The sequence below is a fragment of the Solenopsis invicta genome, chromosome 13, assembly GCF_016802725.1.
Source record: "Solenopsis invicta isolate M01_SB chromosome 13, UNIL_Sinv_3.0, whole genome shotgun sequence".
In the NCBI taxonomy this organism is placed as follows: domain Eukaryota; kingdom Metazoa; phylum Arthropoda; class Insecta; order Hymenoptera; family Formicidae; genus Solenopsis; species Solenopsis invicta.
In genome coordinates, this window is record NC_052676.1 from 110,087 (window position 1) to 137,719 (window position 27,633).

Consider the following 27,633-nt stretch of genomic DNA (forward strand, 5'->3'; position numbering starts at 1 on the left):
AATAGAGGAGCTATGTCCTTTCGTTCGCGCTTTGTTGGTTGGTTCGCTACGCGTCAGCACGCGTCAGTTCGTCCCGAACTGTCGGGTAGGTGTGTTGGTTTGGTAGGAGTTCCGTTACCGCGTTCAAGTTCTCGCACATAGTTTGATCCAATAGTTTTCTTTCCCCCGCAAGTACACGCTTCGGAGAAGTGTGTCAGTGCTTTTATCTGTGCCAATTTGTGGATTTGGATATGCCCGCAGACACGGATTATACCTCCGGATCTAACATGGTGAGTGTTGATGCGGTGTCGATGGTCTCTCAAAGTGGCGATGTAACCAGCGCCGCGACGCGCCCCGAAATTTTCAGGTTTACGCGACGCTGCTCATGGATAATGGAGGAATGTTTTGTCCGTGAATCTCCCTTTTGATCGAGATGCGAAGCATTAAGTATGTCGCATAATCAAGATTTTCATATAATGTTTGAAACAAATTAAAAAATTTTTCTCATTATCACAAGAAAACTAGAATAATAAAATATAATAGTAGGAACAAGAAGAATACATTTATATTGATTATACCTTCTATATTCTATTATAAATAGAGAGGTGACGTATTTTTGCTTGAAAAAATTGTTTTGGTTTTCCTACAGAAAATTTTATATAAATACAGACAGAATATAAATTCTTTTTTATTATGTATGTAGTTCTAAAACAATTCAGTAAAAGAAATCCATAATTAAGTACATATGTAATTATAATATATAACCATAACTATGTTTTCTTTCTCTGTATGATTTGTTTTACATATAGAAAAAACTTTTTTACAAAAAGTACAGCTGTTTTTTTTATAAGAAATTGTGTTTATATACGACTATACATAATTATACAATATTATATAATTATTTTACACACATATAATTTATAAAGTATAAAATATAAAGGCCCACCTTTATATTTTGGATTCAAATTATGAGAAACCTCGAAATACCGATATTTTGAGTGATTTCTCTACTTATCTTTCAATCCCCTTAAAAGAGTATCCTCTTGAAATGATCAAACATGTAATACAAGAGATAGAAACGGACTGTGTAGACATCCTATATATTACAGTTTTATTTTCTAAAAGTTACTTAAAAAAACAATGGATCATATTTTCAACCCACTTTAATCATTAAAAACGTCATTATACAAACAGTAAAAAAACTATACAACAGTGAACTGTACAAAACATATGGTTTACTAGATGCATAAAAGTATTGTTATCGATAAAAGTGAGTTGAGAATATAGACCAATGTGAAAATTATTCTTCTAATTATATTTTTTTATTTTTGTGTTATTTTCCCATCTTTTTCTATCAATAAATAAGTCATGTTGTTTATTTATTACGTATACATTCACATGATAAAAATATCTAAGAAATTTTATTTAAATGTTATGTAATAATATAGTCTCATTGCTTCTTCTTTACTAGTTTGCTATTTTCTTAACTCTAATCTTGAATACGTAAGTCTATGGCGTCCAATACAAAATATCTGCTCGTAATTAGACAATTGGCGAATCAACTTGTTTGGTTGTCCTTCAAAAAAAGCGACGAAGAGGATTTGAGAGCTATTACAAGATAACGCTAAATGCCAAATATCTAAATTCTCACATGGATGTGTTAGATCAACATGTGATTTTTTTTCTATAAATATTAATTTTGATAATTATTTATGAAAAATGTTTTGGTTAAAATATAATATTTTCTTAAAACATTTCCTGATAAAAAGGCCCAGCACCACGTTATAAAGCATTTCATTACGAGTATATTAAAAAGAAAGAATTAAAATCGGTTGAGAATTGTCGCTCGAAAAGTGAGCCTTACAGTACAAAATATTTTTAAAATATTTTTAATAAAGATTTAAATACTTTTAAAATATTTTGGAATCTTTCATGCATATATGCTGAAGTATATTTAATAATATTTGTAAAAATATTTCACAAAATACTTTTAAAATATTTTTATGTTCGCTAGATTCTGTCAAAAAATATTTTCAAAAATATTATATTTTAGTGAAACATTTAAAATTATCTTTTTTTCAATTCGAAGTTCAATTGTGTGTTTTCAAAAAATATTCTTGTTAAGACAAAAGTGAAAAATCACATAATGCTACACCTTTTATTTCAATCTGAAATTTTTTACTTATGAGATACACAACTCCCATCTAACAGCAATGCCGTGTGCTGCTCGAAAATCTAAATTATTTTAATTAATATTTTTTGGATGGTGAAAATAAATTTTTGAAAAATTTCTAATATATTTTTAAAATGTTTACTACTTTCGTGTTTTAAAACCTTTTCAAAATATTGTTAAAATTTTTTGAAAATATTTCTAGCACGTTTTTAAAATATTTCTCATATTTTTTGATAGTGTAAAAAATGTTTTTGAAAAATTTCTAACATATTTTTAAAATGTTTTTAAAAATGTTACCAGCGTCACGTTTAAAAATCTTTTTAAAATATTTCTCGTAATATTTTCAAAAAATATTTTTTTTTAAAGATTTTATAATATTTTGGCTGTGCGGATTTTACCCACTGTGTGGAAAGAAGCGCTTTAGCTCGTGAGCCAGGTTTTAAACAGATTTCTAGCAATATCTAGTAAAAGATTTTATGCACCTCGTAATAGTACATAAAATCTTTTCCATATTGCTATCTACTATAGTCTAAGTTTAATACTTTGGAATACGATTGTAGGCCAGATCTAGGTCATGGGCCGTCCATTTGGCATCTGTAACTTACATGTATAATAAGTTAGCGCAACAAAGTGAGTACAATAAAAACTATTTTTTTTATTTGTTACTCATTTGCTACTAAAAAGTTACCAAATAAAAAAATTTGTTGCTTTTAATGATTGATTTTTTAAAAATATTACCTTAAAAGGAAATTAAATTATCGGGATAGTATGACAAAAAACAATTGAATATAAAAGTAACATTAGATTTGTTGCTAGTTTGTTGCTAATTTGTTACTCGTGAAATATACTATATATACTACTGATTTTATTATTCATGAAATAAGTATACACAACAGCGAAAAACTCAGCAGATAGATAAAGAGTAAATTATTAGAAAATAATTTTTTGCTCGCATGATTATAACATAGTACCAAAATCATTCTCTGACATACTATCGAGATATATATCATGATCTAAATTTTTTGCTAATGACATAATGTTAAAAATAATTTATTTTGGAAAACGCACGCGTCGAGCTCTAGAATCCGTTACATTATTGTCGAAGTATTTGTTACTCTTATAATTAAGGAGTTGGGCGGAATAAAAGCCTAATTACAAAATCTTGATTTTGAGAAATATCAAAATAACTTGCTTCTTTTTTATTACACAACAAATGGTAATAGTATAAAATGTATAACAGTATTAAAAGTAACTTTAAAAAGTAATATATTATAATTATTTATTCTGACTAATATTAAAAGTTATTTGCAAACAAGGAAATGCATTTAGTTTTCCGAATATTGATAGTAGTATTGTGACAATAAGAAGGAAAAAAGATTTCTATGAATTAGACATCGAAATGTCATTTCTTCTAATTGCATTTGCAGATTTAAAAATCCTTCTCCACAATTTTGAATTTATTCGACAAATTGGCAAATTGTTTATTAGTTAAACTTCTTCACGTTTCGACTTAAGGTCCTTTTCAAGTGAGTCGGTTAAACATGGTATTTGAATCGTTTGTTCGGGAAACACGACCATTCATGAGTTTCTTAACAAAACAAATGATTCAAAATAATATCATTTAACCGATTCAGTTGAAAAAAAATCTAAACCTTAAATTGAAATGTTGTGAACAAGTTTAACCAATAAACGATTTGTCAGTTTGTCGACTAAATTTGGAATTCTTTATTATTTACTTTGCTAATATGTTTCTAAAAATATTTTTGTATCGATTTTATGCGAACAACAAATTTTTTGACGATCGTCCAATGTATTTTAGCTCTACACATATATTCCTTAAACAGATAATTTTTAACGTTATATTGTTAGGAACAAATTCCGATTGTAGTATATTTTGTATGTAGTCCAAGAAAATTATTATTAACAAAAAATATAGCAAATCTGTGAAAAAAATTAACAACTAGCTGAATTTTTGCATGGGCCTTTATTTTGTTATTCTAAACGTTGTCGCAAAAGTCTCTATCGATATGATTCTTACTTAAAATTTTATAAAGGGTCAAAAATAAAATAAAATATATTTTTGCAAATATCTAGAATTCTATTGTTTCTACGGTAAAAATAGTTATTATGATTAAAATAACGAATACAGCATTACCGGTCGAAAGCAGCAATTTTTAGTGCTCAACTTTTTTAAATGAATTCATAAACAAATTTACTAAAAATAGACCGTAACGGTCCTAGCAAGATCTTCGTGCTGAAATAATGTCCTTTTACATGTTTCAATTCATTTTGAACTAAAACATAATTAAAATGCAAATTAATTTAATAACAGTAATGTTAACTTGCATCTCTAAAATCTCCTCACCCCCTCCCCCAAGAAAGTGAAAAATTTGTTGTGACCGTTACGGCCTGTTCTTAATCAATTTGTTCGTATTACATAAACGGTCGTATATCTAGGAATTTATAAGTATTTACAAGATTTCCCCAAACGCCGGAATTTTGCCGGGCTTGAAATACAGATTTTTAAAGAAGAATCTCGAATGTAATATTACCAAATTAAATTGCTAATGAATTTATTTTTTCGATGCTTACATGCACCTCTACTATTTCCTCTAAATCCGAGGAACTGTTAAGAAATTATTACAAAACATTTTTTTCCTTCTTTATTTTTTAACATTTTTTTCTATTTTAAGTTTATTGGGGTATCAAATTGATATAATAAATTCTTAACAAAAATTTATTACTTTAGACTGACTGGACAAAACTATACGCAAGAATATTTATTAAATGATGCATTTATGTCTGTTAAGTTAGCACCCCCACCACAAAAAATCGAAACGCCACCTGTGCCAAAATTAAGTGCTTTTTATGTGCTAATTATGTACCCAATTTGAAATTTTTGTGCTCGAGCAGTTTAGCAGGAAAATGAGATTGAAGGTGGGGGTGCCAGCTTAACGTTGAGCCAGCACCCACTCATATAAATAATTAATAAAATAAAAAAATAAATACACTATAATTAAGTGCTTTTTATGTGCTTTTCAACGATATATAAATAAATGTTCGTACTCAATCTCTTCGACCAGAAAATCGCCCAGAAAGTACAAATACACATTAATGGAACACTCGATGGAACAAGAGTAAAGTACCAGAAAGAAAGCAATTCTGAAATTGAGCACAAAAATCTTGTCTTGCATATTTCGAAAGCACATAAATAGGACAATATTTTAAGCCTACAATCAATTTCAGAATTGCTTTCTTTCTGGTAGTTTACTCTTGTATTTGAACAGTGGGGTGCTCACTTCAGGGTCGGTTTTTCGATCAAGGAATTGAGCACAAAAATCCTGTTTTGCATATTTCGAAAGCACATAAATAGGAGAATATTTTAAGCTTACAATCAATTTCAGAATTGCTTTCTTTCTGGTAGTTTACTCTTGTAGCTGAACTGTGGGGTGCTCACTTCAGGGTCGGTTTTTCGATCAAGGGGTTGAGCACAAAAATCCTGTCTTGCATATTTCGAAAGCATATAAGTAGGAGAATATTTTAAGCCTACAATCAATTTCAGAATTGCTTTCTTTCTGATAGTTTACTCTTGTAGCTGAACAGTGGGGTGCTCACTTCAGTGTCGGTTTTTCGATCAAGGGATTGAACACAAAAATCCTGTCTTGCATATTTTGAAAGCATATAAATAGGAGAATATTTTAAGCCTACAATCAATTTCAGAATTGCTTTCTTTCTGTTAGTTTACTTTTGTAGCTGAACGGTGGGGTGCTCACTTCAGGGTCGGTTTTTTGATCAAGGGGTTGAGGACAAAAATCCTGTCTTGCATATTTTGAAAGCATATAAATAGGAGAATATTTTAAGCCTACAATCAATTTCAGAATTGCTTTCTTTCTGTTAGTTTACTTTTGTAGCTGAACGGTGGGGTGCTCACTTCAGGGTCGGTTTTTCGATCAAGGGGTTGAGGACAAAAATCCTGTCTTGCATATTTTGAAAGCATATAAATAGGAGAATATTTTAAGCCTACAATCAATTTCAGAATTGCTTTCTTTCTGGTAGTTTACTCTTGTAGCTGAACTGTGGGGTGCTCACTTCAGGATCGGTTTTTCGATCAAGGGGTTGAGCACAAAAATTCTGTCTTGCATATTTCGAAAGCACATAAATAGGAGAATATTTTGAGCCTACAATCAATTTCAGAATTGCTTTCTTCCTGGTAGTTTACTCTTGTAGTTGAACAGTGGGGTGCTCACTTCAGGGTCGGTTTTTCGATCAAGGGGTTGAGCACAAAAATTCTGTCTTGCATATTTCGAAAGCACATAAATAGGAGAATATTTTAAGCCTACAATCAATTTCAGAATTGCTTTCTTTCTGGTAGTTTACTCTTGTAGTTGAACAGTGGGGTGCTCACTTCAGGGTCGGTTTTTTGATCAAGGGGTTGAGCACAAAAATCCTGTGTTGCATATTTCGAAAGCACATAAATAGGAGAATATTTTAAGCCTACAATCAATTTCAGAATTGCTTTCTTTCTGGTAGTTTACTCTTGTAGTTGAACAGTGGGGTGCTCACTTCAGGGTCGATTTTTCGATCAAGGGGTTGAGCACAAAAATCCTGTCTTGCATATTTCGAAAGCACATAAATAGGAGAATATTTTAAGTTTATAATCAATTTCAGAATTGCTTTCTTTCTGGTACTTTACTCTTGTTCCATCGAGTGTTCCATTAATGTGTATTTGTACTTTCTGGACGATTTTCTGGTCGAAGAGATTGAGTACGAACATTTATTTATATATCGTTGAAAAGCACATAAAAAGCCCTTAATTCTCGTGTATTTATTTTTTTATTTTATTAATTATTTATATGAGTGGGTGCTGGCTTAACGTTAAGCTGGCACCCCCACCTTCAATCTCATTTTCCTGCTAAACTGCTTGAGCACAAAAATTTCAAATTGGGTACATAATTAGCACATAAAAAGCACTTAATTTTGGCATAGATGGCGTTTCGATTTTTTGTGGTGGGGGTGCTAACTTAACAGACATAATACATTTTCGAGATTTAAGTCTTAATGTGAAGATTTCTGAAAAAAATAGATTATTTAAGAAATATTTTAATATAAAACAATTTATGTTTTTGCTTATCCAAATCTTTATATGGTGATAATGAGAAAGTTTGTCTCGTTTTCTGTTTTATTGCGTGGTTTCTAATATTCCTACATTTTCTATAGAAACTTCTGTTTCTGAAATAAATTTGCAAAATAATAAAACCATCTGTAATTACATGCATAGAGAACAAATTTTATGAAAGAATTTCTTAAAAGATTATTTGAAGTATAATTTAAATAAGAAATAACAAGCAAAAGATTGTATGTCTATTCTATGTAAAAAGACGTACAGTGTCTCAAATTTATAAAGAACAATTATGAAATAATTTGTAGGCGAAAAAAATGAAGGTTTTTTTTATGTACCCGTGATGTGTATTCTTATACGTTTTGATGAGAGTTTTATCTCTTGTCGAAATTTTTTGTAAGGAGATGCAGAAGCATCTCTTCTAACGGAAAAAATATAATTTTCAATGTAAAACGAAATTGTTCGCATCATTACAACGCGCAAAAATATTGTACATACGGTATCGACAGTGCGAAGTTGCAGAGGTAACTAGCAACGCAGCGGCGAGCGCTCACGTATATTACCAGGCGTGCGTTTCATCGACGTATGTCTATTTAAAGGACGGCGCTGATTGGATTAGTTTTACTCAATAATTACTCTCTTTTATTAAACATTATAGAAAAAAATAGTTCAGGACTTTTCAACGCAGTTTTTAGCAAGGAATAACACTATATAATTAGTGGAGGCTTTTTAAGAAACACCCTGTATAAATGTACAATATATATTATATAACTATAAAGTTATATATTTTTTGTATAAATGTAACTTTATAAATCTGTTAAATATGTAGTTCAATTCAAAATAGTCTAAACATTCCAAATACTATAATCTAACACAGTGTATTTGAATCCTTTATATTGTAATATTTATATTATAATAGAGGAAATTAATAAATTAGTTGATTTATAACTTTGTAACATCTTTTTGTCTAATATTAATCGATTTCATGACTTATTGCGTTTTGAAAATAGCTCTCTTTTTCCTTTGAGCTGAGAAAAATATAACACAGAAAGCTTTTCATATGGAAGTAATTAATTTTCTATAATTGGTCACACTTGCATAAAGATCACGTGTGAAAAGTTAGATCAAAGAAGTAAAACATCATGGGCATGAAAATAAACTTTTGACACAATATTGCAAAGCTGTTATCAATTTCTTTTCCGCGGAACTGTACTTTTGGGAATTATTTTATTGTCAAAAAATGTATACACATATCTTTTATAAAATATTTCATGAAATTTATAAATATATTGACTTGAATAAAATATAATAATAAATAACATCTTACTCTTTGTCTTGGATTTTAAATTTATTATTTTTCAATATTGAATTAAAGATGATGGATAGTTAAAAATTATCTATGTGCGTATGTATATTACGAGTAGTATGCTAATTTACTTCAAACTTGGATATTTCTATTTATCTAATGAATGATATGCTCAAGATTGAGTAAGTTAACATATTTTTCTAAAGTTAAAATTAATGGCTTATAAAATTAATTTATAGTTACGTTAAAAGTTAACGTAATGAACAAAAAACCAATTCAATTAAAAGTTACACTAACCCTTAAACACACTTAGAGGATCTGGGAAACCTCGTATGATATTTTGACCGCTTGTTGTGTAAAGACGGAATGGAGTAGAACGTTTGGACCAAAGAGTAAACAAAGTTTGAAATCTCCTCTTTTGTATTTTGAAATTCTTTTAATTGACATCGTTGGTAAACTTTATTGGTCAACTAGAATTTGAACGGCACTGCAGCAAAGTTTTGTTGGGGTCTGTGGGGTCACTATTGTCTGTGAGTGTGACTTTTTTGTGAGTAATCTTGTATAAAAAAAACAGACAAAACATGTTCGAACAGGTCCGTTCGCGTATGTTACTCGTATGGTACTCTGTAGATTAGGATACTATACTGTAAAGATTAGAATAATATACAGGGTGTTTCTTAAAAAGCGCTTACTAATTACATAGTGTTATTACTTGCTAAAAACTGAGTCAAAAAGTCCTGAAGAATTTTTTTCTATAATGCTTAATAAAACAGTAAGTATTGAGTAAAGCAGCTAATTCAATCAGCGCCGTCCTTTAAACAGACATATAGTGAAGTTGTAGAAGCAACTAACACATAGCGGCAAGCGCTCACGTACAATATCAGGCGCGCGGTTCAACGACGTATAGAATTAGTGGGTGCTTTTTAAGAAACATCTTGTATATCAATAAGATTTCACTGATTCAAATTTAGAGAGTAAATATATACTTATGTCTTATTTAGTTCAATTCGATAACTTCAAGATGGGACTTTTAAAATTGGGAAGAACGGAGATTTACATCGACCTCCAGAAACACGGGAGATTGTAAGATATTTTGGTATAAGAGTACGCAGTGACATTTACTGCGAAATTACGTGATATTTGCAGTTATTCTCAATCTTGTTTTGATCTGGGTTCAGTAGTGAGAGTTTGTCAAAAAATTATTGAACAATGTATTTTAATTGGAGGAGCAAACTTAAATTGTTTTGGTGGTTGTTTTTATATTTATTTTTTTCATTTTCAAAGTCTCATTTCTGTTAAATACATGATATACTTATATGAAATACTGTTTCTGTTATTTCGACACAATCTCATTTGAATGTTAAAAAGACTTTGTTACTTGCTAATAAACGGTAACTGTGAACAATTCTGTCCATGGAGAGGGTGTCGTATAAGAGTTTGCAACACGGTAATGTGTAAGAGTATGCGCTTATTTTTACACGACTAATGTTTTGTTTCAATCTTATTTATTTAAACTTATTTATTTATTTCTATTTGACAAGATGTCAAATAGAAAGAAAAGAAGAAAAAAAGAGGAGATTTAACTTAGCAACTCTCCATATAAATTGCAGCTTGAGCAAGATCTTTCTAAGAAGAAATATTTTACTCAAGTTGAAAAATCAAAAAATCAAAATAAGAAACCAAAGAAAAACCAAAACATCTATCTGAAAAACTTTGGAAGTGCCTAAACGTTAATTAAAGCCTTTGCGTACTCTTACACGCCTAGAGTGTATAAGAGTAAGAAGACGCTGCTTGTGATTTTTTTTGTATTTTAAAAAATGATTAATTTTGTTACACTATTGGTAAAATTTATTAATTATAAATTGTTAAACTGAAAATAAACAAATTTTAATTTTAAAAACCATTAACTTTTTTTCATGTCAAAACAAAACTTAAGTGCGTACTGTTATACCACCTTACCTTATTTCTATCTCTATGCTGCTCCATGAAAATAGCTCGAATCAGAACCGAAACATTAGTATCGTGCAATTATACGATTTTGTTGAAATAATATAAATAAATGCATGTTGTTATATACGCAAAAACCGCGTTAAACTCATAAACCTATTTCTTGCTGTTTTTAAAAACATTCAAATCATACGTTTATTTTTTTCGATTTTTATACCTCCATATGAAATATATTTGCCATTTTAAATTTTTAATATCAAATTTTTAATCTAATATCAAAGCAAACTCTTATCTTTAAATAATTTGTCAATTTTTTAATATTGACATTATTGTAGAGGACAGAAAACTAATTTAGCGGCTCCGAAACAATGTCATTTGAGACAAGAAATACAATCAATGCATCTTACCTAAAGAAAAGTTATAAGATTTAAAAGGTAAACTTGTCCTCTAATTCGCGAGAGGTCCTTCGATCGTTTGTAATTTAAAATTCATCATTGATACCTCGTTTTCACTAAAAAAAAAGGATTGATTTTAAATTAACTGGAGAATTTATTGAGAAATGATTGTTCGGTGATTTTAAGTCTGTACAGTAATGTATATAAGAGATGTAATTTATTTGATATTTGTGACATTAAAATTGGAATCATCACAAAGTATAAACAATATTACGAACGTTGCTAAGCACAAAAAAGAGGAGAAACGCGGAATCCTCCATTTCCGACGATTTTGGGATGCCTGCATCGGGAATCACCAATGTAAAGTGCATTGGTGTTGGTGCTGGCTGCTTCGATGGTGCATTATCGACTCGCGAAGACGCGCGTGCGCCATCTCATACCGCGCCACAGTTTTATGTCTCTATATTCTCGTTGTGTACGTATGTGTGTTTACCTGTATACATTTATGTATTTATGATGTTATTTCGATGTATATCTCTGTCTTTCAATATTCATTTTAAAAGTGTTACACAACATTGAAATAATTTTGAGTAGCTATAAATCGTAAAAAATTAACCCAAAAATGCTTCAAAAGTATTTTGCATTCTTTTATTTTTAATAACGTGAAATTTTAATAGAGTAATACATTCGAGTACTTTGCAATGAATAAATACACAACCAACTAATGATATTACAAGTTCTTATGTTAATATACACATGGATATTAATAACGTTTTCGATGATCAGGTGATTGATCAGCACCGCAAAAGTATCTTGATCTGTTTATTGACGATAGAAAGAAGGTATCAAACGATAGCTGAGATTATTCCAATATTAAAAAGTTACACAGAGCATTTTATATTTAAATTTGCTTTACAGGGTATTTGTTTACTCATATTTTTACAATAAAATAACTTTTATTTGTGTTTATATGATAGTTATGTTTCAACGTGCACCAAGAACGCGAAAGCGCCTGCTCTCTGTAATACATCTAGATATATCTACGAACATTTAGATATAATATCTAGATGCAGAGCAGAAGATGCCTAGTAACACTAATAGCGAATTCGGTTGGACTGCACCAGTGTACACTGGTGCACATTAAGGTCAACGTACATGAATTGATGTAAGATGTGTGTTCATTGTCAGTATAAATATAAAAACAGATTAAATTATGAAATTTTCTCTTTTATGTTATTTGATAAGATACAAGTATTAAAAATTTCGCCAGTCGAGATATTTGCAGTTTATTTTTATACTAGATTAATGTACAACGGCTTTAATATGCACTAGTGATAGATAAGATATTTATTTACTTCGACTTATTTTACATGCCAAGAAGGGACTTGGTTTACAATGAGTTCCTTACCACACGCATCCATCTATAACCCATTCTTTCACCTCGCGACCGCTACCTATCTACCCTACTATTTACATCTTTACTACCTAATATTTACAGTTCTCTTACCCTACTACGTACATTATTTGTCTTTATCTACTCAAAAATTTACATTGTACTTTATTTACATTTCCGTATGCTTATTATCATTTTGCCTTATCCTGCTCTTTGTGTTACCCATTTCTTTACAGTCTCTCTTACCTTTACCTCTATTTTACATATATACGCTTACGCCAGTTTACCTTACTTTTACCTAATGTTATACCTCTACCTCTACCTCTTCTATTGCTATTGCCTCATTCTGTTTATTAATGTCTATTTCCTTTCTTAATTTCTTCTCTTGTTCTTTTATTTCTTTTCTCATCTTTTTCACTTTTTTTCTCTTAAGCCTTTATCCTTCCTAAAATCCTTTCTTTAATTCTATCAAGATCATCTTCCCATATTTTTTCCATAATCTCGTCTTTTCCTTTGCCTAATTCCGTCCAATCCTCTTTCAATTTCTGACAGTTTCCTATGTAGTGTTCCATATTATCCCAACCTTTTTCGCAGAACACGCATTTCCTTTCCTCTTCTCCTAACCAATATTTATTTGCCTCTTCCATATTCCCACATCTCAAATTTATTAGTGCCCTGATTCCCTCTCCTCCCCTTATCTTGTTTAAACTTTCTATTTCTAGGTACCTAGGTCTGGATTCCCTACTCTTTACCTCTATTTCTCTATATTTCTTGTTGTATCTTGATTCTAAAATCCTACTCTCCTCTTTTTGCTTCTGTATATCCCTCTTCCTCTCAATTATCTCCAGTTCTATCTCTCCTCCATCCCCCTCCCATGCCTCTACTGCGCTCATTCCCCAACCATTTCTATTGTAATATTTTTCCCTCTCTTTGCTATATAAATCTTTCCTTCCTTTCCTCTCTTTCTCCATCCAACAGTTCTTGACTAAATTACCTGCTACCCCGTTTTTAACTATCCTCATATCTTTTGGCTCTTATTCCCCATCCTATACGCAGTTTTTCCATTCCCAATTCCCTGGTTACAATGTATCTTAGTGTGCAAAAATCTAATTCAAACAGCCATCTAACGTAGTCTAACATTATTTTCTCCAACGCTTCTTTTTCTGCCCAGCCCCATATTTCCACTCCATACGCCATCACACTCTGAACCAAGTACCTAAACAGAGTCCACCTCTTTCTGAAATCATTTCTCTTTAATCTCTCTCCTAACCCCCACACCTTATTTGCTGCCAACCTTCTTTTTCTGCTCAATTCTTTTATATGTTCCTTATAGTTCCCTTTCCTGTTAAACGTGAAGTACTTAAACGTATTTACCTCCTCTATTTCTTTATTTCCCCATTTCCACACTTTTTTCCTTTCCAGTTAAATACCAATACCTTTGTTTTCTCCGCACTTAACTCTAATTTCCTATCTCTTAAACACCTTTTAAATGTTCCCATCATGTCCTGCAAAGCTTCTCTATTATTCGCAACTAAAACTACATTGTCTGGGTACATCATACTCCATATCCTCTCTTCACTGATTTTCACCTCTCCTATCCCCCCCCTCTCCCTTAACCTTTTCTTTACTTCCATCATATATTAATTAAAAAGAAGTGGACTTATTACACAGCCCTGTCTTATGCCCTTCTTTGTGTAGAAGTTCTCTGTTGTTCCATACCTCGTCTTCACTGTCATCTCCGTTACTTCGTACATCCTTTCTACTCTTCTTATCATCTTCTCGTCTAAGCTATTTCTTCTCATTATTTTCCATAACATTTCCCTATCCACATTGTCAAATGCCTTCAAATGGCAAATCTGCAAACAGGGCGTATATCTTTCTTCCATCTCCTCCTTCGCTTATTTCTCTTTGAGCCATGTGGCTGAGAACAAATATGTTATCTATGGTCGATCTCCCTCTCCTAAATCCTGCCTGACCTTCTGACAACAGACTCCCCCTTTCTACTTCCTTCTCTAATCTTATTCCTTATTATTTCTGCATACACCTTGTACGCCGTGCATAGTAACGAGATGTCTCTATAGTTTTTCATTTTCTCTTGGTCCCCTCTTTTATATAAGGGTATTATAATACTCCTCCATTCTTCTGGCATCTTTCCCTCTTTTCATACTTGTATCAGCCTTATTACTTTTTCTCTCAAGAAACTTTCTGCATACATCCACGTTTTCATTGGGATTCTATCTATCCCCGCGGCTTTCTTCTTCTTCATCCTGCCTATTTTTTCTCTCCCTAAATCCTCCTCCTTTGTGTAAGAGGAGCCCTCTTGCGGTTTCTCTCTCTCTCTCTCCCTTCCTTCCCCCCTTCCTCTCTTCTTTCCCTTATTTTTTTCTTTTTCCAAAAATTCCAGGAAGTACCTTCTCCATTCTTCCTTGCTTCTATTATTTTCTTTCCAGACTTTTCCCCCTTTCTTCTTATTTATATATTTCCATTCGTTTGCTTCCTTTTTTAATCTCTTCAGTTCTTCTTCCTTCTCTCTTTTCTCCTTTATCTTTTCCTGCAGGAATTCTTTGTACCTTACTTTTTCCAGCATATACTCCTCTCTTTCCACCTTCCTTGACTTCCATCTCTTATGCATCCTTTTTACTTCTCTTTTCTTGTACAGCTCCTGTCCCACCAGTCTCTGTGTCCTGACTCTTTTTTCTGCCTCCTTACTTTCCTTTTAACCATTGCGCTGTTAACTATGTTTTTCATTTCCTGCCATTTTCTTTTTACCGTGACTTGTATCTCCTCTCCTTCTTTCTCCCCTTCTTCCGTTGCCTTATTAAAACTCTCGATCGCTTCCTTATTCCATACTATTATTTCTGTTTCTGTCTCTTCTTCTTCCTCTCTCTCTACTTCCGAATGTTCCTCTTCTTCTGCTTTACCTGTCCCTTCGAACTCCAGACACAAAGGCATGTGGTCCACCCTTTCTCCTACCTTAAAATTAATTACATTTTTACGCATCCTATTATTAACCATTACATAATCTATGACGGTGCTACCTTTTGGTCCTACATACGTGAATTCTCCTTCCCAATCTCCCTCTGTTGCCCCGTTCAAAATACTCCACCCTTTTTCTTGTATCCATTCTGTGAAATTCTCCGTTCCGTTCTCTGTTTTTTTGTCCTTACTGCATCTTCCCATTTCCTCCTCACCTTCTACTCCCATTTCTCCTATCCTCAAATTTAAATCTCCTAAAACTAGTTTTGGCTCTCCTACCTCCTTTAGAAATTTATCTAGACCTTTCCTTAATTTCTTCTCCTTCTTATTATAAATTGATACAATATATACCCTACTCTTTTTCATCCTTACTTCTGACAGAATCATTCCTTCTACCTCCCTACGGCATAAGCTATCTCCATCCATTCCCCATCCTTTCTTTTTCCCAATCACGAAACCTCCCTTAGACCTTCTCTTATTCTTAACCTTCCTCGCATAACTGCACCACCACTCGTGAGTTTTTGGTAACCTTCCTTTTAAATTTTCCCAACCTTTTTCCTCTAGTCATACCTTACTGAGACTTATGAAATCGAAGCTTCTTATAAATTCCTAAAATTCTTTGTCTTTGTTGTTTACCCCTGCTACATTCCAAAACAAAATCCTTTCCTTCTTTTTTCCTCTGTTTCCTTTCCCTTTTTTTATTTCTGGTTTTCTCCTTTTTTTTTCTCCCTAAACTCACTCTCTCCCCCTTCCCTCTCCTTCTTGTTTCCTTCTTGGCTTAGCCAAAATTTTGTCTTCCCGAGCTATCTTCCCTCCTCCTCTTATTTTCCTCCTCCCTCTCTATTTCTGTTCAATCTATCCATTCCACCCCTATTCTTACCCTTCCTCTTCCCACTTTTACGATTTTTCTTTTATCCCCTTGTTCTTTTGCCCACCTATTTATCTTTTCTTGTATCTTCCTATCCTCCCAGCTTAAATCATTTGCAATAAAAATTGATCCTCTCTTTAGCCTGTTTTTATTTTTCATTATTTCTTCCTTTTTGTTCGCTGCTACCTAATTTCACTACAATTACCTTACCATTTATCCTACAATCCTCTACCTTACATTCTACCTCTAATTTATCCCTAAACCACGTGCATCCTTTATTTTTATCCCTTTCCATCTCCTTTGTTTCCTCGATCCCCCTTATTATTATATTACGTCTCTCTTCCCTATCTTTCCCTATCTGACATCCATCTCTTTATTTTGTCCACTTTTTTATCACTTAGCCCTGAGCTAGCCCTGCTGTACTGTGAAAACGTGCTCGTTACCCTTCTGTCGTCTTCCATTTCGCTCATCCCTGCACCTTCTTCTCTCGCGCCTTCCCTCTCTAAAACTTCTAACCTCTCTTCCATTTTCTCGAGTCTTTCTTTCTACTTTTCTTTTACTTTAAATTTCTCCACATATTCCCTCATAGCCTTTCTTTCCTCCTTCATCGCATTCAATTCCGTGCCTATCTGTTCCCTGAATTCCCTTCTTTCTCTTTCGCAACTACAATGTTCATCCTTTTCTGTCGATAGCCTAAAAGTTACCTTTTTCTCTCTTTCCTTATCTTCTACTAACTTTCTTTGCTTGTTGTCTCCCTTTGTCTTCCCTACACCTTCTACACCTGACCTTCCTGCACTCCTCGTCGACATAACCTACGTTTTTCTGTCCCGTTAAATTTCACTTCGCCGCTCTATTCTCCCTCTACCCTGCTTTCTCCCTCCATTCGTCTTGCTTCCTCGCTTTCCTCCCTTACCTTTTACCTACAACCCTCCTTTACCTACAATTTTGCTCTTTTTACGCTTATCACACACACGCTCGCACCGCACACGTCCGCTTTCACTTGCCACACCTAACCAAGTCCTAATATGCACTAGTGAACACTAGTGCATCCGACCGAATTCGCTATAAAACTTTACGATGCCTCATGCATTCGACCGTTCTTTTTTTCATGGAAGCCAAAAGTCTTGAATAAATATTTTTTATTTCAGTAATTGATTATTTATACCACTTAATTATTACACATAATCGATTGTAAAATAAATTTAACTTTAGCTCGCCATTCTTCTTTTTAGTATTTTCTTCGCCACACAAGGATCTGAAGAACTTTGTAACTTTATTACACTAATTGCACTATATCTCTGAATAGAAAGCTTATTTTTAACTCACAATATATAATCTATACTTCAGAATCAGAGACAATAAACGAGACTCAAATTAAAAGTATTTTATTGTCAAGTAATTACAATTGTTTAAAAAAAAGTGTTGAAAAATTTGCAAAAAACGAATACTTTGAATTAAAAAATCTCAAATTTTAACGCGAAGCAAGAAACTAGTGAGATTTTTTAATTGACCTTTGAACTAACAAAAAAAAACAGTACAATATGAATCGCTCCAAAAAGTTTAATTATTTGAAATATTGAAAATGGACATTTTTGAAAAGAAATCATGTTCTATAATAAATGAACAAAATTATATTACTTGAACAATATAAAAAAAGGTAGATAAAGAATAATGAATGAATATTATTATTGTACATATAATTACGCAGCACGAACATCGAAGAGAGTGCTGGAAATTTTACAGTGTTTGCGTACGTTATTATACAACAGAAGAAAGAATTATATTACAATGCACGTAATAATGTCTGCATTAAAATCATTATTTTCGAAACGCATGTTTTGGTTGATACAATTTTATCAACAAGAATATAGTCTTATTATTGTTGTTACACATTTAACACCAACAACAGTCATGGCTCTTTAGTTCATATAATTCGTCATTTTAATTATTTTTAATTCTTATGCACTTTTATACTATTTAGAACTAATAAACGTAAATTAAATAAAAAATAAAGGACTGTTCAGAATGTCCAAAACTTATGAGTTAACTACTCATGGATACCGGGTACTCTTTTAAACTTTTGTGCCTTCTCACGTTGAGAGTAATATAAAAACGAATGCGTCTGCAGGTTTATCGTATTTATAAATAGTCAAAGATTTTTTTGGACCTCAATCCAAGCGAGAATAAAATTTTCATGAGTTTCTCTTGCAAACTACATAGTTTAAATAGTGAGTTTAAACAATATTGATAATATTGAGTCATTTTATATACTTATAAAGTAAAGAAAATCACGTTTTAAAAGTAACTTATTATTTTTACTCGTTACCTAATCAAAAAAGTAACTAATTATTGTTACTTGTTACTAATTCTCAACACTGATTACCGTTACATTGCATTAAAAAGTAACGATTTGTTACTCTGTCAGTTATTTTTATTATGCTAAAATAAAATCAGACTTAACAATAAATTTACGTTTGTAGTATTTTTTTAATATTAATAAAAACAATAAAATTTTTTTATGTTAAATATTTGTGTAAACATTGCTTTTTACGTGCTATGTACCCTGTTTTCAATTTTTGTGCTCAATTTTTGTGCTCGAGCGGTTTAGCAGAGAATCACGAGTGAAGGTGGGGGTGCCAGTTTAACGTTAAGCCAGTATATCTAAACATGTATCTATTCTCTAAATTTTTTAGAGTGGAATTTTATCTAAAAGAGTGGAATTCCACTCTAAAAGTGTGAAAATTCTGCCACTCTTTATCAAAACTGGTAGGATTTTCACACTTTTAGAGTGGGATTCCACTCCAAAGATTTTAGAGAGTACACTGTATCTAAATATACGTTCAGGAGAAAAAATATTTTTTTGTACACGGAACTTTTGATAATTCTATAAATATTGAATATAAAAATTACATAAATTATATTAAACGCCAGAACTCTTTCTACAACTTATCTGGAGCTATAGATCTTTTAAAAATCCTACAATAGTTGTATCGGAAAATGACGCAGGACAAACTGATACGCTGACAAACTGAACCTGGCGTCTCAAGTGACAGTTACAGATTCGTTCTCACCTTCCTGTCCTCGTCCGTTCAATATTTTACTTGAATAATGAGAATGATGTTCGCCTTCGCACATCTGACCTGAAATAACTAAATTCTTAACTCTACCTTCAATAATACGTATTTTCCGTCAGTATGCAAATATGGAACTGTTAATAGTGATAAAATAAAAACATAAAAGTTATCCATATGTCAATTAACAAAATAATGCATATACGTATCGAATTACTCCGTGGAGGCCGTCTTTCGCTGACGATGTCTCTCTGTCGCTCTCGAATCATACATTAACGATAACCGTATGATATTTTAGTCACTACTCACGATACCGCAACCGCGACACTGTCGGGGAAGTTAACATTGTGGCAGACGACGAATCTCGAGCGCCAGAAGATCGCGCGGCGTAACATAACCTTTCGACTCGTTGGCCGCGGCCGTTGCTAACACACAACGCGATAATGCGCGGGTAACATTACATACGAGCTCCAGCAAAATGTGATACGATCGCGGCCGATCACGAGCAACGAAGATTGCGAGACAAACGGAGAATCGAGTAACGTTATACGAGCACGAAACAGCAACGAGACGCGAGCGACAAGCTCGTAACGCTTTACGAATGAGATACGATCTGTATACGGTCCTGGCACTCAAGCTGCTACCACACTCGACACACAACACTATCCGCACAGAACTTCGACAGGAATCACGGAGCGTTCGCCTGTCACCGGTACAGGCGGATAGAGGATAAAGCAACATGGCGGTGGCAGCGACTCGACGACCGTCGTCGGTGCTGCGCATTGAACTATACTCTAACTGGAATGGGCACTAGCCGCCAGAAAACGTGACGAGAGAGAGCCATTTCGAAGGGCCACCTCTCTTTGTCAGTACAGTCACGTTAGAAAGTTTTGCAGTATCGGCACATGAGAATAGATAAACGAGCGACTTGAGTAACATACATAAATAAAACAAAATCAAAATTGTATTATATTCTTTTAAGTATTTAAGTAATTTTTTAAGTAAAAGTTACTTTCTTCCTCGTTTCCACGAATTCCGTTACATGCTGTATCAACATGAAAACAAAGAAGAAATTGAACTTTTGTGTAGGAATGTAAGGTGAATGCTGACGCATGCGTAGAGAACGCTTAGAAAAAGAGAGGTGACCCCTCGCATCATGCTATTTCCATCACGTTTTCCGCTTACGGACGTTATATAGCAATGCCCATTCCAGTTAGAGTATAGTTCAATGGTGCTGCGCAGTCACTACACCATCTACGAACGGTGCCGAACGACGGCGGACGCGATCAAATGCCGGCGTGGCCGCCCGAGGCGCTCGATTGCGTCCGCTGCCGCTCGGCAACGTTCGTAGATGGCATAGTGACTTCATTAGCACTAGAGTCCCCAGAAGTAGGAACTATCTAACCCAACGGAAATACTCTAGGCATCGGCCGCTATGATTGGTGGTGTCCAATTGAGTCTGTGCGCAACTGGGATACTCCCAACCATTTGGTTAGGAATATGCAATAAAAAATATAGATTGTTAGAGAAGTACTGATACCCTTTAATTAGGAAACTACCGATACTCTAATATTGTATTTTTTATTACGTATTCTTGTAGCTTATTTCGAGACTTTTCCAAAACACTACAAGAAAGTTTATTTTTGTTAAGTACTTTTCGAGTTGTGTCGCTTGAAAGTTACAGTACACCGTAGCTTTCAAGCCTCACAACTTGGAAAGTACTCAACAAAAATAAACTTTCTAGTAGTGTTTTGGAAAGGTCTCGAGATAAGCTACAAGAATATGTAATAAAAAGTTGGCAGTCCCATTTAAAACATTGAAGGTGTTCTTCACGTGATCTTCAAGCAACTATTCAAGGTTAAATTAATGACACCATCTTATGTTTCTCTCGAAACCATGCAACTTTTGTCTGAAACATTTTTCTTTAAAATGTCGCGTTTACAAAAAAATCGGGTGAGACGGGTGGCCTGGGACACCCTGTATATATATATATATATATATATATATATATATATATATATATATATATATATATCGATTATAATATATTAAAACTCGTCAAATTTTTATTAATACTTTTTATTAATTTTTATATTCAAAGTTGATAATATATTATCCTATACTTTTCACTTAGTTTAATGAATATGTAACTTTTTTACCTTGTGTACATGTATGTACACAGATATACATTTTTAATTATATGTAGAAATTTCATTAAAAAACATCTAGTATATTATTTAGAGTTGATAACAAAAGTAACATTTTGTCTTACGTCCTTTGCAATGGGATTGCACTTGCTGTGCACGAGGAAAAAGAAACAGAAAACGCCGATATCTAACGACATAAGATCTAGCGTCTAACTGTTGCAATTGTTAGATCGACATGAGGAAATGCACGTATGCGAGAGAGAGAGAGAGAGAGAGAGAAGATGAGAGGCATTAGAGAAAGTTCACTCAATGAAGACGGAAGAAGATGTTACTTTGGAAGAAACGGTCCACAAAGTCAGCAAACCGGATTCGAATTCGTTGAACCACGTCGGTGAAACCGGTCCCAAAAAGGACCGACTCTATTTCTTCCGTTGACTGCGCAACCTACTTTGCGCGCGAGACAATGATACATTGTTCAGAGATTTGCCTTCGACCTAGATGATATAAATAATGAGCTCGATTCGCGCGGTAGATATGTTAATAAGCGAATTACGGGTTATTCGTGATCAACGCTGGAAAGTCTGACAAAGGGAGGGTGAAAGTTTTTCTCGAAAGAGATTTCTACGACACACACGCACGCACACCCGACACATGCACATAGAATATGGTTTTTACTTCTAAATTAAGATCACAAGAGAGAAAAGCTGAATCCGCTGTAGTTCAATAATATCAAAAGTGATATTGACCCCGATCGAAATCGAGTTCTACTTATTAGACAAGATACTTAATGTCTGCACACCTGTCTTTCGTGTGGACCGGTTGAGAGTCGTTAATCGTGGAATGCGATTGCTTTTCAGAGGATGCGGTAGTGGATTCGCAGTGTTGGAGTCCTTTTACGGGCATCGAAGATAGAATTTAGTGAAGAAAGATATTTCTCACAAGAACGGAAGGAGAGGAAGAAATCTAGATGCTAGGCCGAATCAAAACGAAGTAGAAAAGAGAAAGAGCGAAAGAAAGAGAATTATTATCGAAAAGAAGAAGCGAGAACGAGAGAAGGGAAGAGAGAGACAAAAAGAGAGAGAGAGAGAGAGAGACAGAGAGGGATGGGCGCTGGGATGGGAAGGAGCGGCACGAGTGGCGGTCTTCTTGAAGCACTTCCCACAGGAACTCCACTCCACGTGGCGATGCTTGGTCTCGACAGCGCCGGAAAGACGACCGCCCTATACAGACTCAAATTCGATCAGTATCTCAATACCGTACCGACCATTGGCTTCAACTGCGAAAGAATTCGTGGCGGTATTGGAAAAGCTAAAGGTACGTATCTTACAATCTTCCATCTTTTTGATTGTCATTTTTTTTTTTTTTTTTTCTTATATGCAACGCACTCCAAAATAGCCGAGCTTTGGATCTTAGTTTTTTTTTAATTGTTATTTCTTTAATTTAATATTGATTTTCTTTTCAGCGGGAATAGTATCGATGTTTCTCGAATTATATAAACGATTACAGAGAAAGACCTTTTTGTAAAATAAATTTTGAGCAAAGCGCAACTCTTTTATTTGAATTACTGTAGTTTTAATTAAATAAAATTTACCTCAATAAAACTAATATGAGTATTTTAATTATGAAGATACTTTACTAATGTTAGATAAAACATTAGTAAATTTATTCTAACCATATCTTAATATTTTTATGCATAAAATAATGAGATGACTTATTTGGTATAAAGAAAACATAGTTACTTAAAAAATAAACAATGTAATTACATGTTATAAATAACATAAAAGTAATTTTGAAAAGTAATTATGTATGATGTATCTTTATCGATAATGCGAGTAAAAATAAATTAAAATGTAGAGAACAACTAATCGTATCTCGCATTATTACAACTATTTATATAAATAAGATTTTACTTACGTTTTGTGACGTACGCAACACGTCTCTTACCGAGTTCAGAATGGATAAAAGATTAATCGTTTGATAAGAAAAGTGTGACGATATCTTATGATTGAGATATTGAATGAGAAATACCGAAAGTCAGTAATAAGAAAAAAAACTGTATTATCAATGATTTTTTTTATAAAAACTTTGTGGCACTTAATGCCGCGGTGCGCCCGCTTAAGGGCCTACGCACAATAGAGGAATATAATATTAGATATTAGGAATAGGAATTAAAATTTTAGGATCAGTTTTCTCAATGTAAACTATAGATTAATAATAAGTTGTATTGTATCGTGTACGGCACATTTATGTTTTACGTTTTATTCATATCCATTGAGTTACATTTAATATTCATTGAGAAAAAACTGATCTTAAATTTTAATTCCTATTCCTAATACTTAATATCCCTCTATTATGAGCAGACTCTAAGTGTTAATAGATTTGAACTTTTGAAGTTATTAAAAACTGTTAATAAAAAAAACGACTGTAGAATGGATTTCAAAAATTCTATACAAGAAGATTATTATGAATTTTCAGTAGAATTTATATTTATTTTCAGCTTTAAACAAAACAACTGAATTGCATCTTCAAAAAAAGCTTTATGAACACACTGTAATTGTAATAATAAATGACTAAATTGTAAAAATAATATAATGAAAAAACCGAGCTTAAGGAATCAATGCGCGAATGTCTCTGCGCTATAATTAACAAAAATAATTAAATAATAAATAATTTTATATTACATATTGCAAATTTGTTGCACATAAAATGTGAAATAAAAATTGAAATGGTTTTAAAACCTTTTTAAAAATTTTCTGCAACAATTGGTGTATGAGTGTAAAGATTCAATAATTAATTATTTTTTGGATATCGTAATGTTACATCGTAATGTTACGATTTTTTCCTCATTAAAATGTAATATTTTTTAAACAGGTGTTAATTTCCTTGTGTGGGACGTCGGTGGACAAGAAAAGTTACGGCCGTTATGGAAATCTTACACGAGATGTACCGATGGCATTATTTTTGTCGTTGATTCTTGCGACACCGAGCGGCTCGAAGAGGCAAAAATGGAGCTTACCAGGACGGCAAGAAGTCCAGACAACGCGGGTGTGCCGATTCTAATTCTTGCCAATAAACAAGATTTGCCTGGTATAAACGATATTATAAAATTTATTACAAATTATAACTCAAAGTCATTTTCATTTTTTTAACAGGAAAATATACTATAGCTTTTATTTTACTTTTATTTTTTAAATCTTCTAGTTTTATTAGCAATTTTATAGAGTCAGGGATTTGGAGAATTTTTCCTTAAATTTGTGTTTTGTTAATTGTTATTTTCACGAGAGATATTTTTGGGAGGATAAATATACTACAGAATTTTTATATTTTTCTTCCCTAAAAATTCCTCTACATCTTCCCAAAAAATCCCTCATGATATTAACACCAAACAAAATTGTCTTTTTAAATCGTTAATCCCTTTTTTAGATATTATCTTTTTAAAAATATAAAAAAGGCGCTATATACAGAAAAATTGTTGTTGACTTAACAGTCTAATATTTTGTTAATTTAAAAACAGCAATGAAATAAAAATTAAAAAGCTTAAAAGTAAGATAGTAACAAGTACATTGAATGAATCAAAAATCGAATTAACTATATGTATACATGATGAATCTTAATGGTTGAACTAGGTTTTTACCTTGTAAGAGAAACTATCCACTGTTCCAACGTTGTTTTGACTTTAAGCGAGGCTTAAAGTTTGTAAATTTGTTTTTATTTCTTTCTAAATAAATACAGATACATTTAAGTTTTGCTTAAGGAAATACTAGACTGACGCAATTACCAACATTTTTTCTCCAATCATTTTTATCGAATTGGATTTACAGAATTGAAATTGCTCTTACACAATTAAAATATACATGTTAATCTTGAGTGGAAAGGTCAATTTCATGTTAATAACAACAAAAAATTGTAAATTACTGTGCAACAATCTCTTCATAAGAAGTTTGTTCTTCCTGCTGTAGTGTATAGTTTATTGAATTATAAAATAGTTGAGAGAAAATTTAATAAAATCGATGTAGGTATAATTACGATCTATTTTGTTTCATTAACGAGCTCTCTATTGTACAGGTGCAAAAGAAGTTGGCGAATTGGAGAAGCATTTGGGAGTGTTGGAATTAGCCGAAATGCCAGGCAGCTCTTGTATTCGTGTGCAACCGGCGTGCGCTATTACAGGCGAAGGACTTCACGAAGGTTTGGACATGTTGTATCAGTTGATCTTGAAACGACGCAAGCTGGCCAAACTGAATCGGAAACGAGCTAGGTAGGCCAGGGCTTCGGAAGACTGCACATGCGTCTTCTGATATTGTCGATCGCGGACAGCCTCCCCTTTGGCGATGCTTTCCATAACTTCCACCTCGTCCTCTCTTTCCAATTGTGATGAAGATATAGCATATTGACTTGAAAGAAGTGAACGACGACCAGGATTGCAATCACCTCTCTCTGACTTTCGCTCTCGGTGAGATGCTGTTAGAATTATTTGGAGCTTGCGTCGATTTTTAGGTGTGAGTTTATGTGTGTATGTGAGTTTATAAATGTACATATATATCGGTCTAGAGCTGCATATATATATATATATATATATATATATATATATATATATAAGAAAAAATGGAAAAGGGATTAATGACTGTTCCTAGGTTGTTGCATATAAAATTTTTTTACTAAAAATTGAGATTCAATATTATACAACTTTAATTAAAATATGTTGAACGATATATTAGTATTTTTTTTCTTTTGACAATAAGAAAAATGTAACTGGACGGGGTGTGTTTGAGACATTTACAAATTTTGTATCATAAAGTATTGATTTGTCACTTGCACAATTTGATCGGTATAAATTTAAATAAGTTTACAAATTTGACATAAATTAGACATTGTACTGTTATATATTACGAGTTTTTCTTTTTGAATGAAATTTAATTTTATGCTGAATTGATTTTATTTTGTATGCAACAATGTAATGATTAAAATGATCGTAAATATAAACGTGTGACGATGCTAGTCGACTGAGGAAAATCTATCGTTGCGATAAAGAAAATGAGTCGATGCGAAAGTGGTATAAATATAAGTAAATAGTTGTAAATAAATTTGCGAAGTTGTAATTTCATGCTGGCACAAATTTTAAATGCAAAAATGCATTAACACGAGCAACGAACGTTAATCAACATCCGAAAATCTGTGGCAATATAAATTGTCATAAATTATTTAGCAACATTGGATATTATTGCTGCGAAGGTTAATTATTGCCATATTTTTTAAATACAAAACAACATAGCAATATATTCTATTTACATACACGAGTAATCGGATGCTATAATTTTATTATTTTGTAAAGTTTATACCGTATTGTAAATTTTTTCTCACTTATTGGACATATTAGACATACGAAATTTATTGTTAAAGAAGTATTGTTTTGAAAATCTGATACTATTTTGTTAATTTCATTTTATTCTTTATAGAATTATTCTAATAAACGATCTTGCCAGCACCGTACATGGCAAGTATGTTACTATGACGTGCCAATTCGTCATATGTTACGTTGTAACGATGTCTCAATTAGTGTTCGTAACGTGATTGACACATTACACGTACCTAACAAATTCCCGATGACAGAAATATGAAAATAGTGACGTATATTTGTAACTTTATGCAATTAAAAAATGGTTGACCAATTTTGAGAATTAAAGATTGGTTTTTACTATATTATTTATGTATAAAAATATTTATGTATAATAGTAGTTAGTCTTCAAGGCACTTTTTTCATTATCATTAGAAGATAAATAAGAAATTTCATAAATATTATGGCCTGGAAATTCATACAAGTTCCCATGTCATACAATAAAGCATCGCGTGTATGTTTACAGTTAGCAAACCGCGCACTAGCTGATCATCACACACATAAACATACATGCACACATGCGTATGCACTCGCGTGCGCGCGCGCGCACACACATACGCACACGATTCATGCGTTACGGTGCTCACCTACACAAGATCTTGAACTTTTGAATTATATCAGGGACTCCTCAACAAAGAATACTCATGAAAAAAGTAACTTTAATCTTACTTACTTTAATCTTTACATCACAATTAATAAGTAATGCGCTACTTCCATTTCTGATATAAAATACATTCAACAGCAAAATTTATTAAGGACCTATGACCCGCAATAATAGACAAATTTCAAGAATGTATAACTTTGTAAGAAATGACCATAATGAAATGTTCCAAAGAGCAAATCTTAAAATCTCTACTTTTGATA

General features: G+C 32.6%; 1 protein-coding gene across 3 annotated transcripts; it reads left to right on the top strand.

Annotated features, from left to right (window-relative positions):
- Positions 1-27,401, top strand: LOC105207033 (ADP-ribosylation factor-like protein 4C). Of its 3 annotated transcripts, XM_039456957.1 has the most exons (5): positions 1-269; positions 347-426; positions 22,232-22,688; positions 24,246-24,461; positions 25,440-27,401. In XM_039456957.1, exons 3-5 carry the CDS (start codon positions 22,478-22,480, stop codon positions 25,634-25,636), a joined length of 624 nt encoding a protein of 207 aa, XP_039312891.1. In that variant the 5' UTR covers positions 1-269; positions 347-426; positions 22,232-22,477; the 3' UTR covers positions 25,637-27,401. The 3 variants fall into 3 exon arrangements, with proteins under 3 accessions (XP_039312891.1, XP_025996098.1, XP_039312892.1); XM_026140313.2 differs by lacking the exon at positions 347-426; XM_039456958.1 differs by lacking the exons at positions 1-269; positions 347-426 and adding an exon at positions 2,463-2,782.
- The last annotated feature ends 232 nt before the right edge of the window (positions 27,402-27,633 follow it).

Bases quoted from the DNA above. Each gene is read 5' to 3' on its own strand.
- LOC105207033 (XM_039456957.1), top strand. From the start codon at position 22,478: ATGGGCGCTGGGATGGGAAGGAGCGGCACGAGTGGCGGTCTTCTTGAA. The intron at 22,689-24,245 runs GTACGTATCTTA...TTTTTTAAACAG, and splicing joins CGGTATTGGAAAAGCTAAAG to GTGTTAATTTCCTTGTGTGG. The intron at 24,462-25,439 runs GTATAAACGATA...TCTATTGTACAG, and splicing joins CAATAAACAAGATTTGCCTG to GTGCAAAAGAAGTTGGCGAA.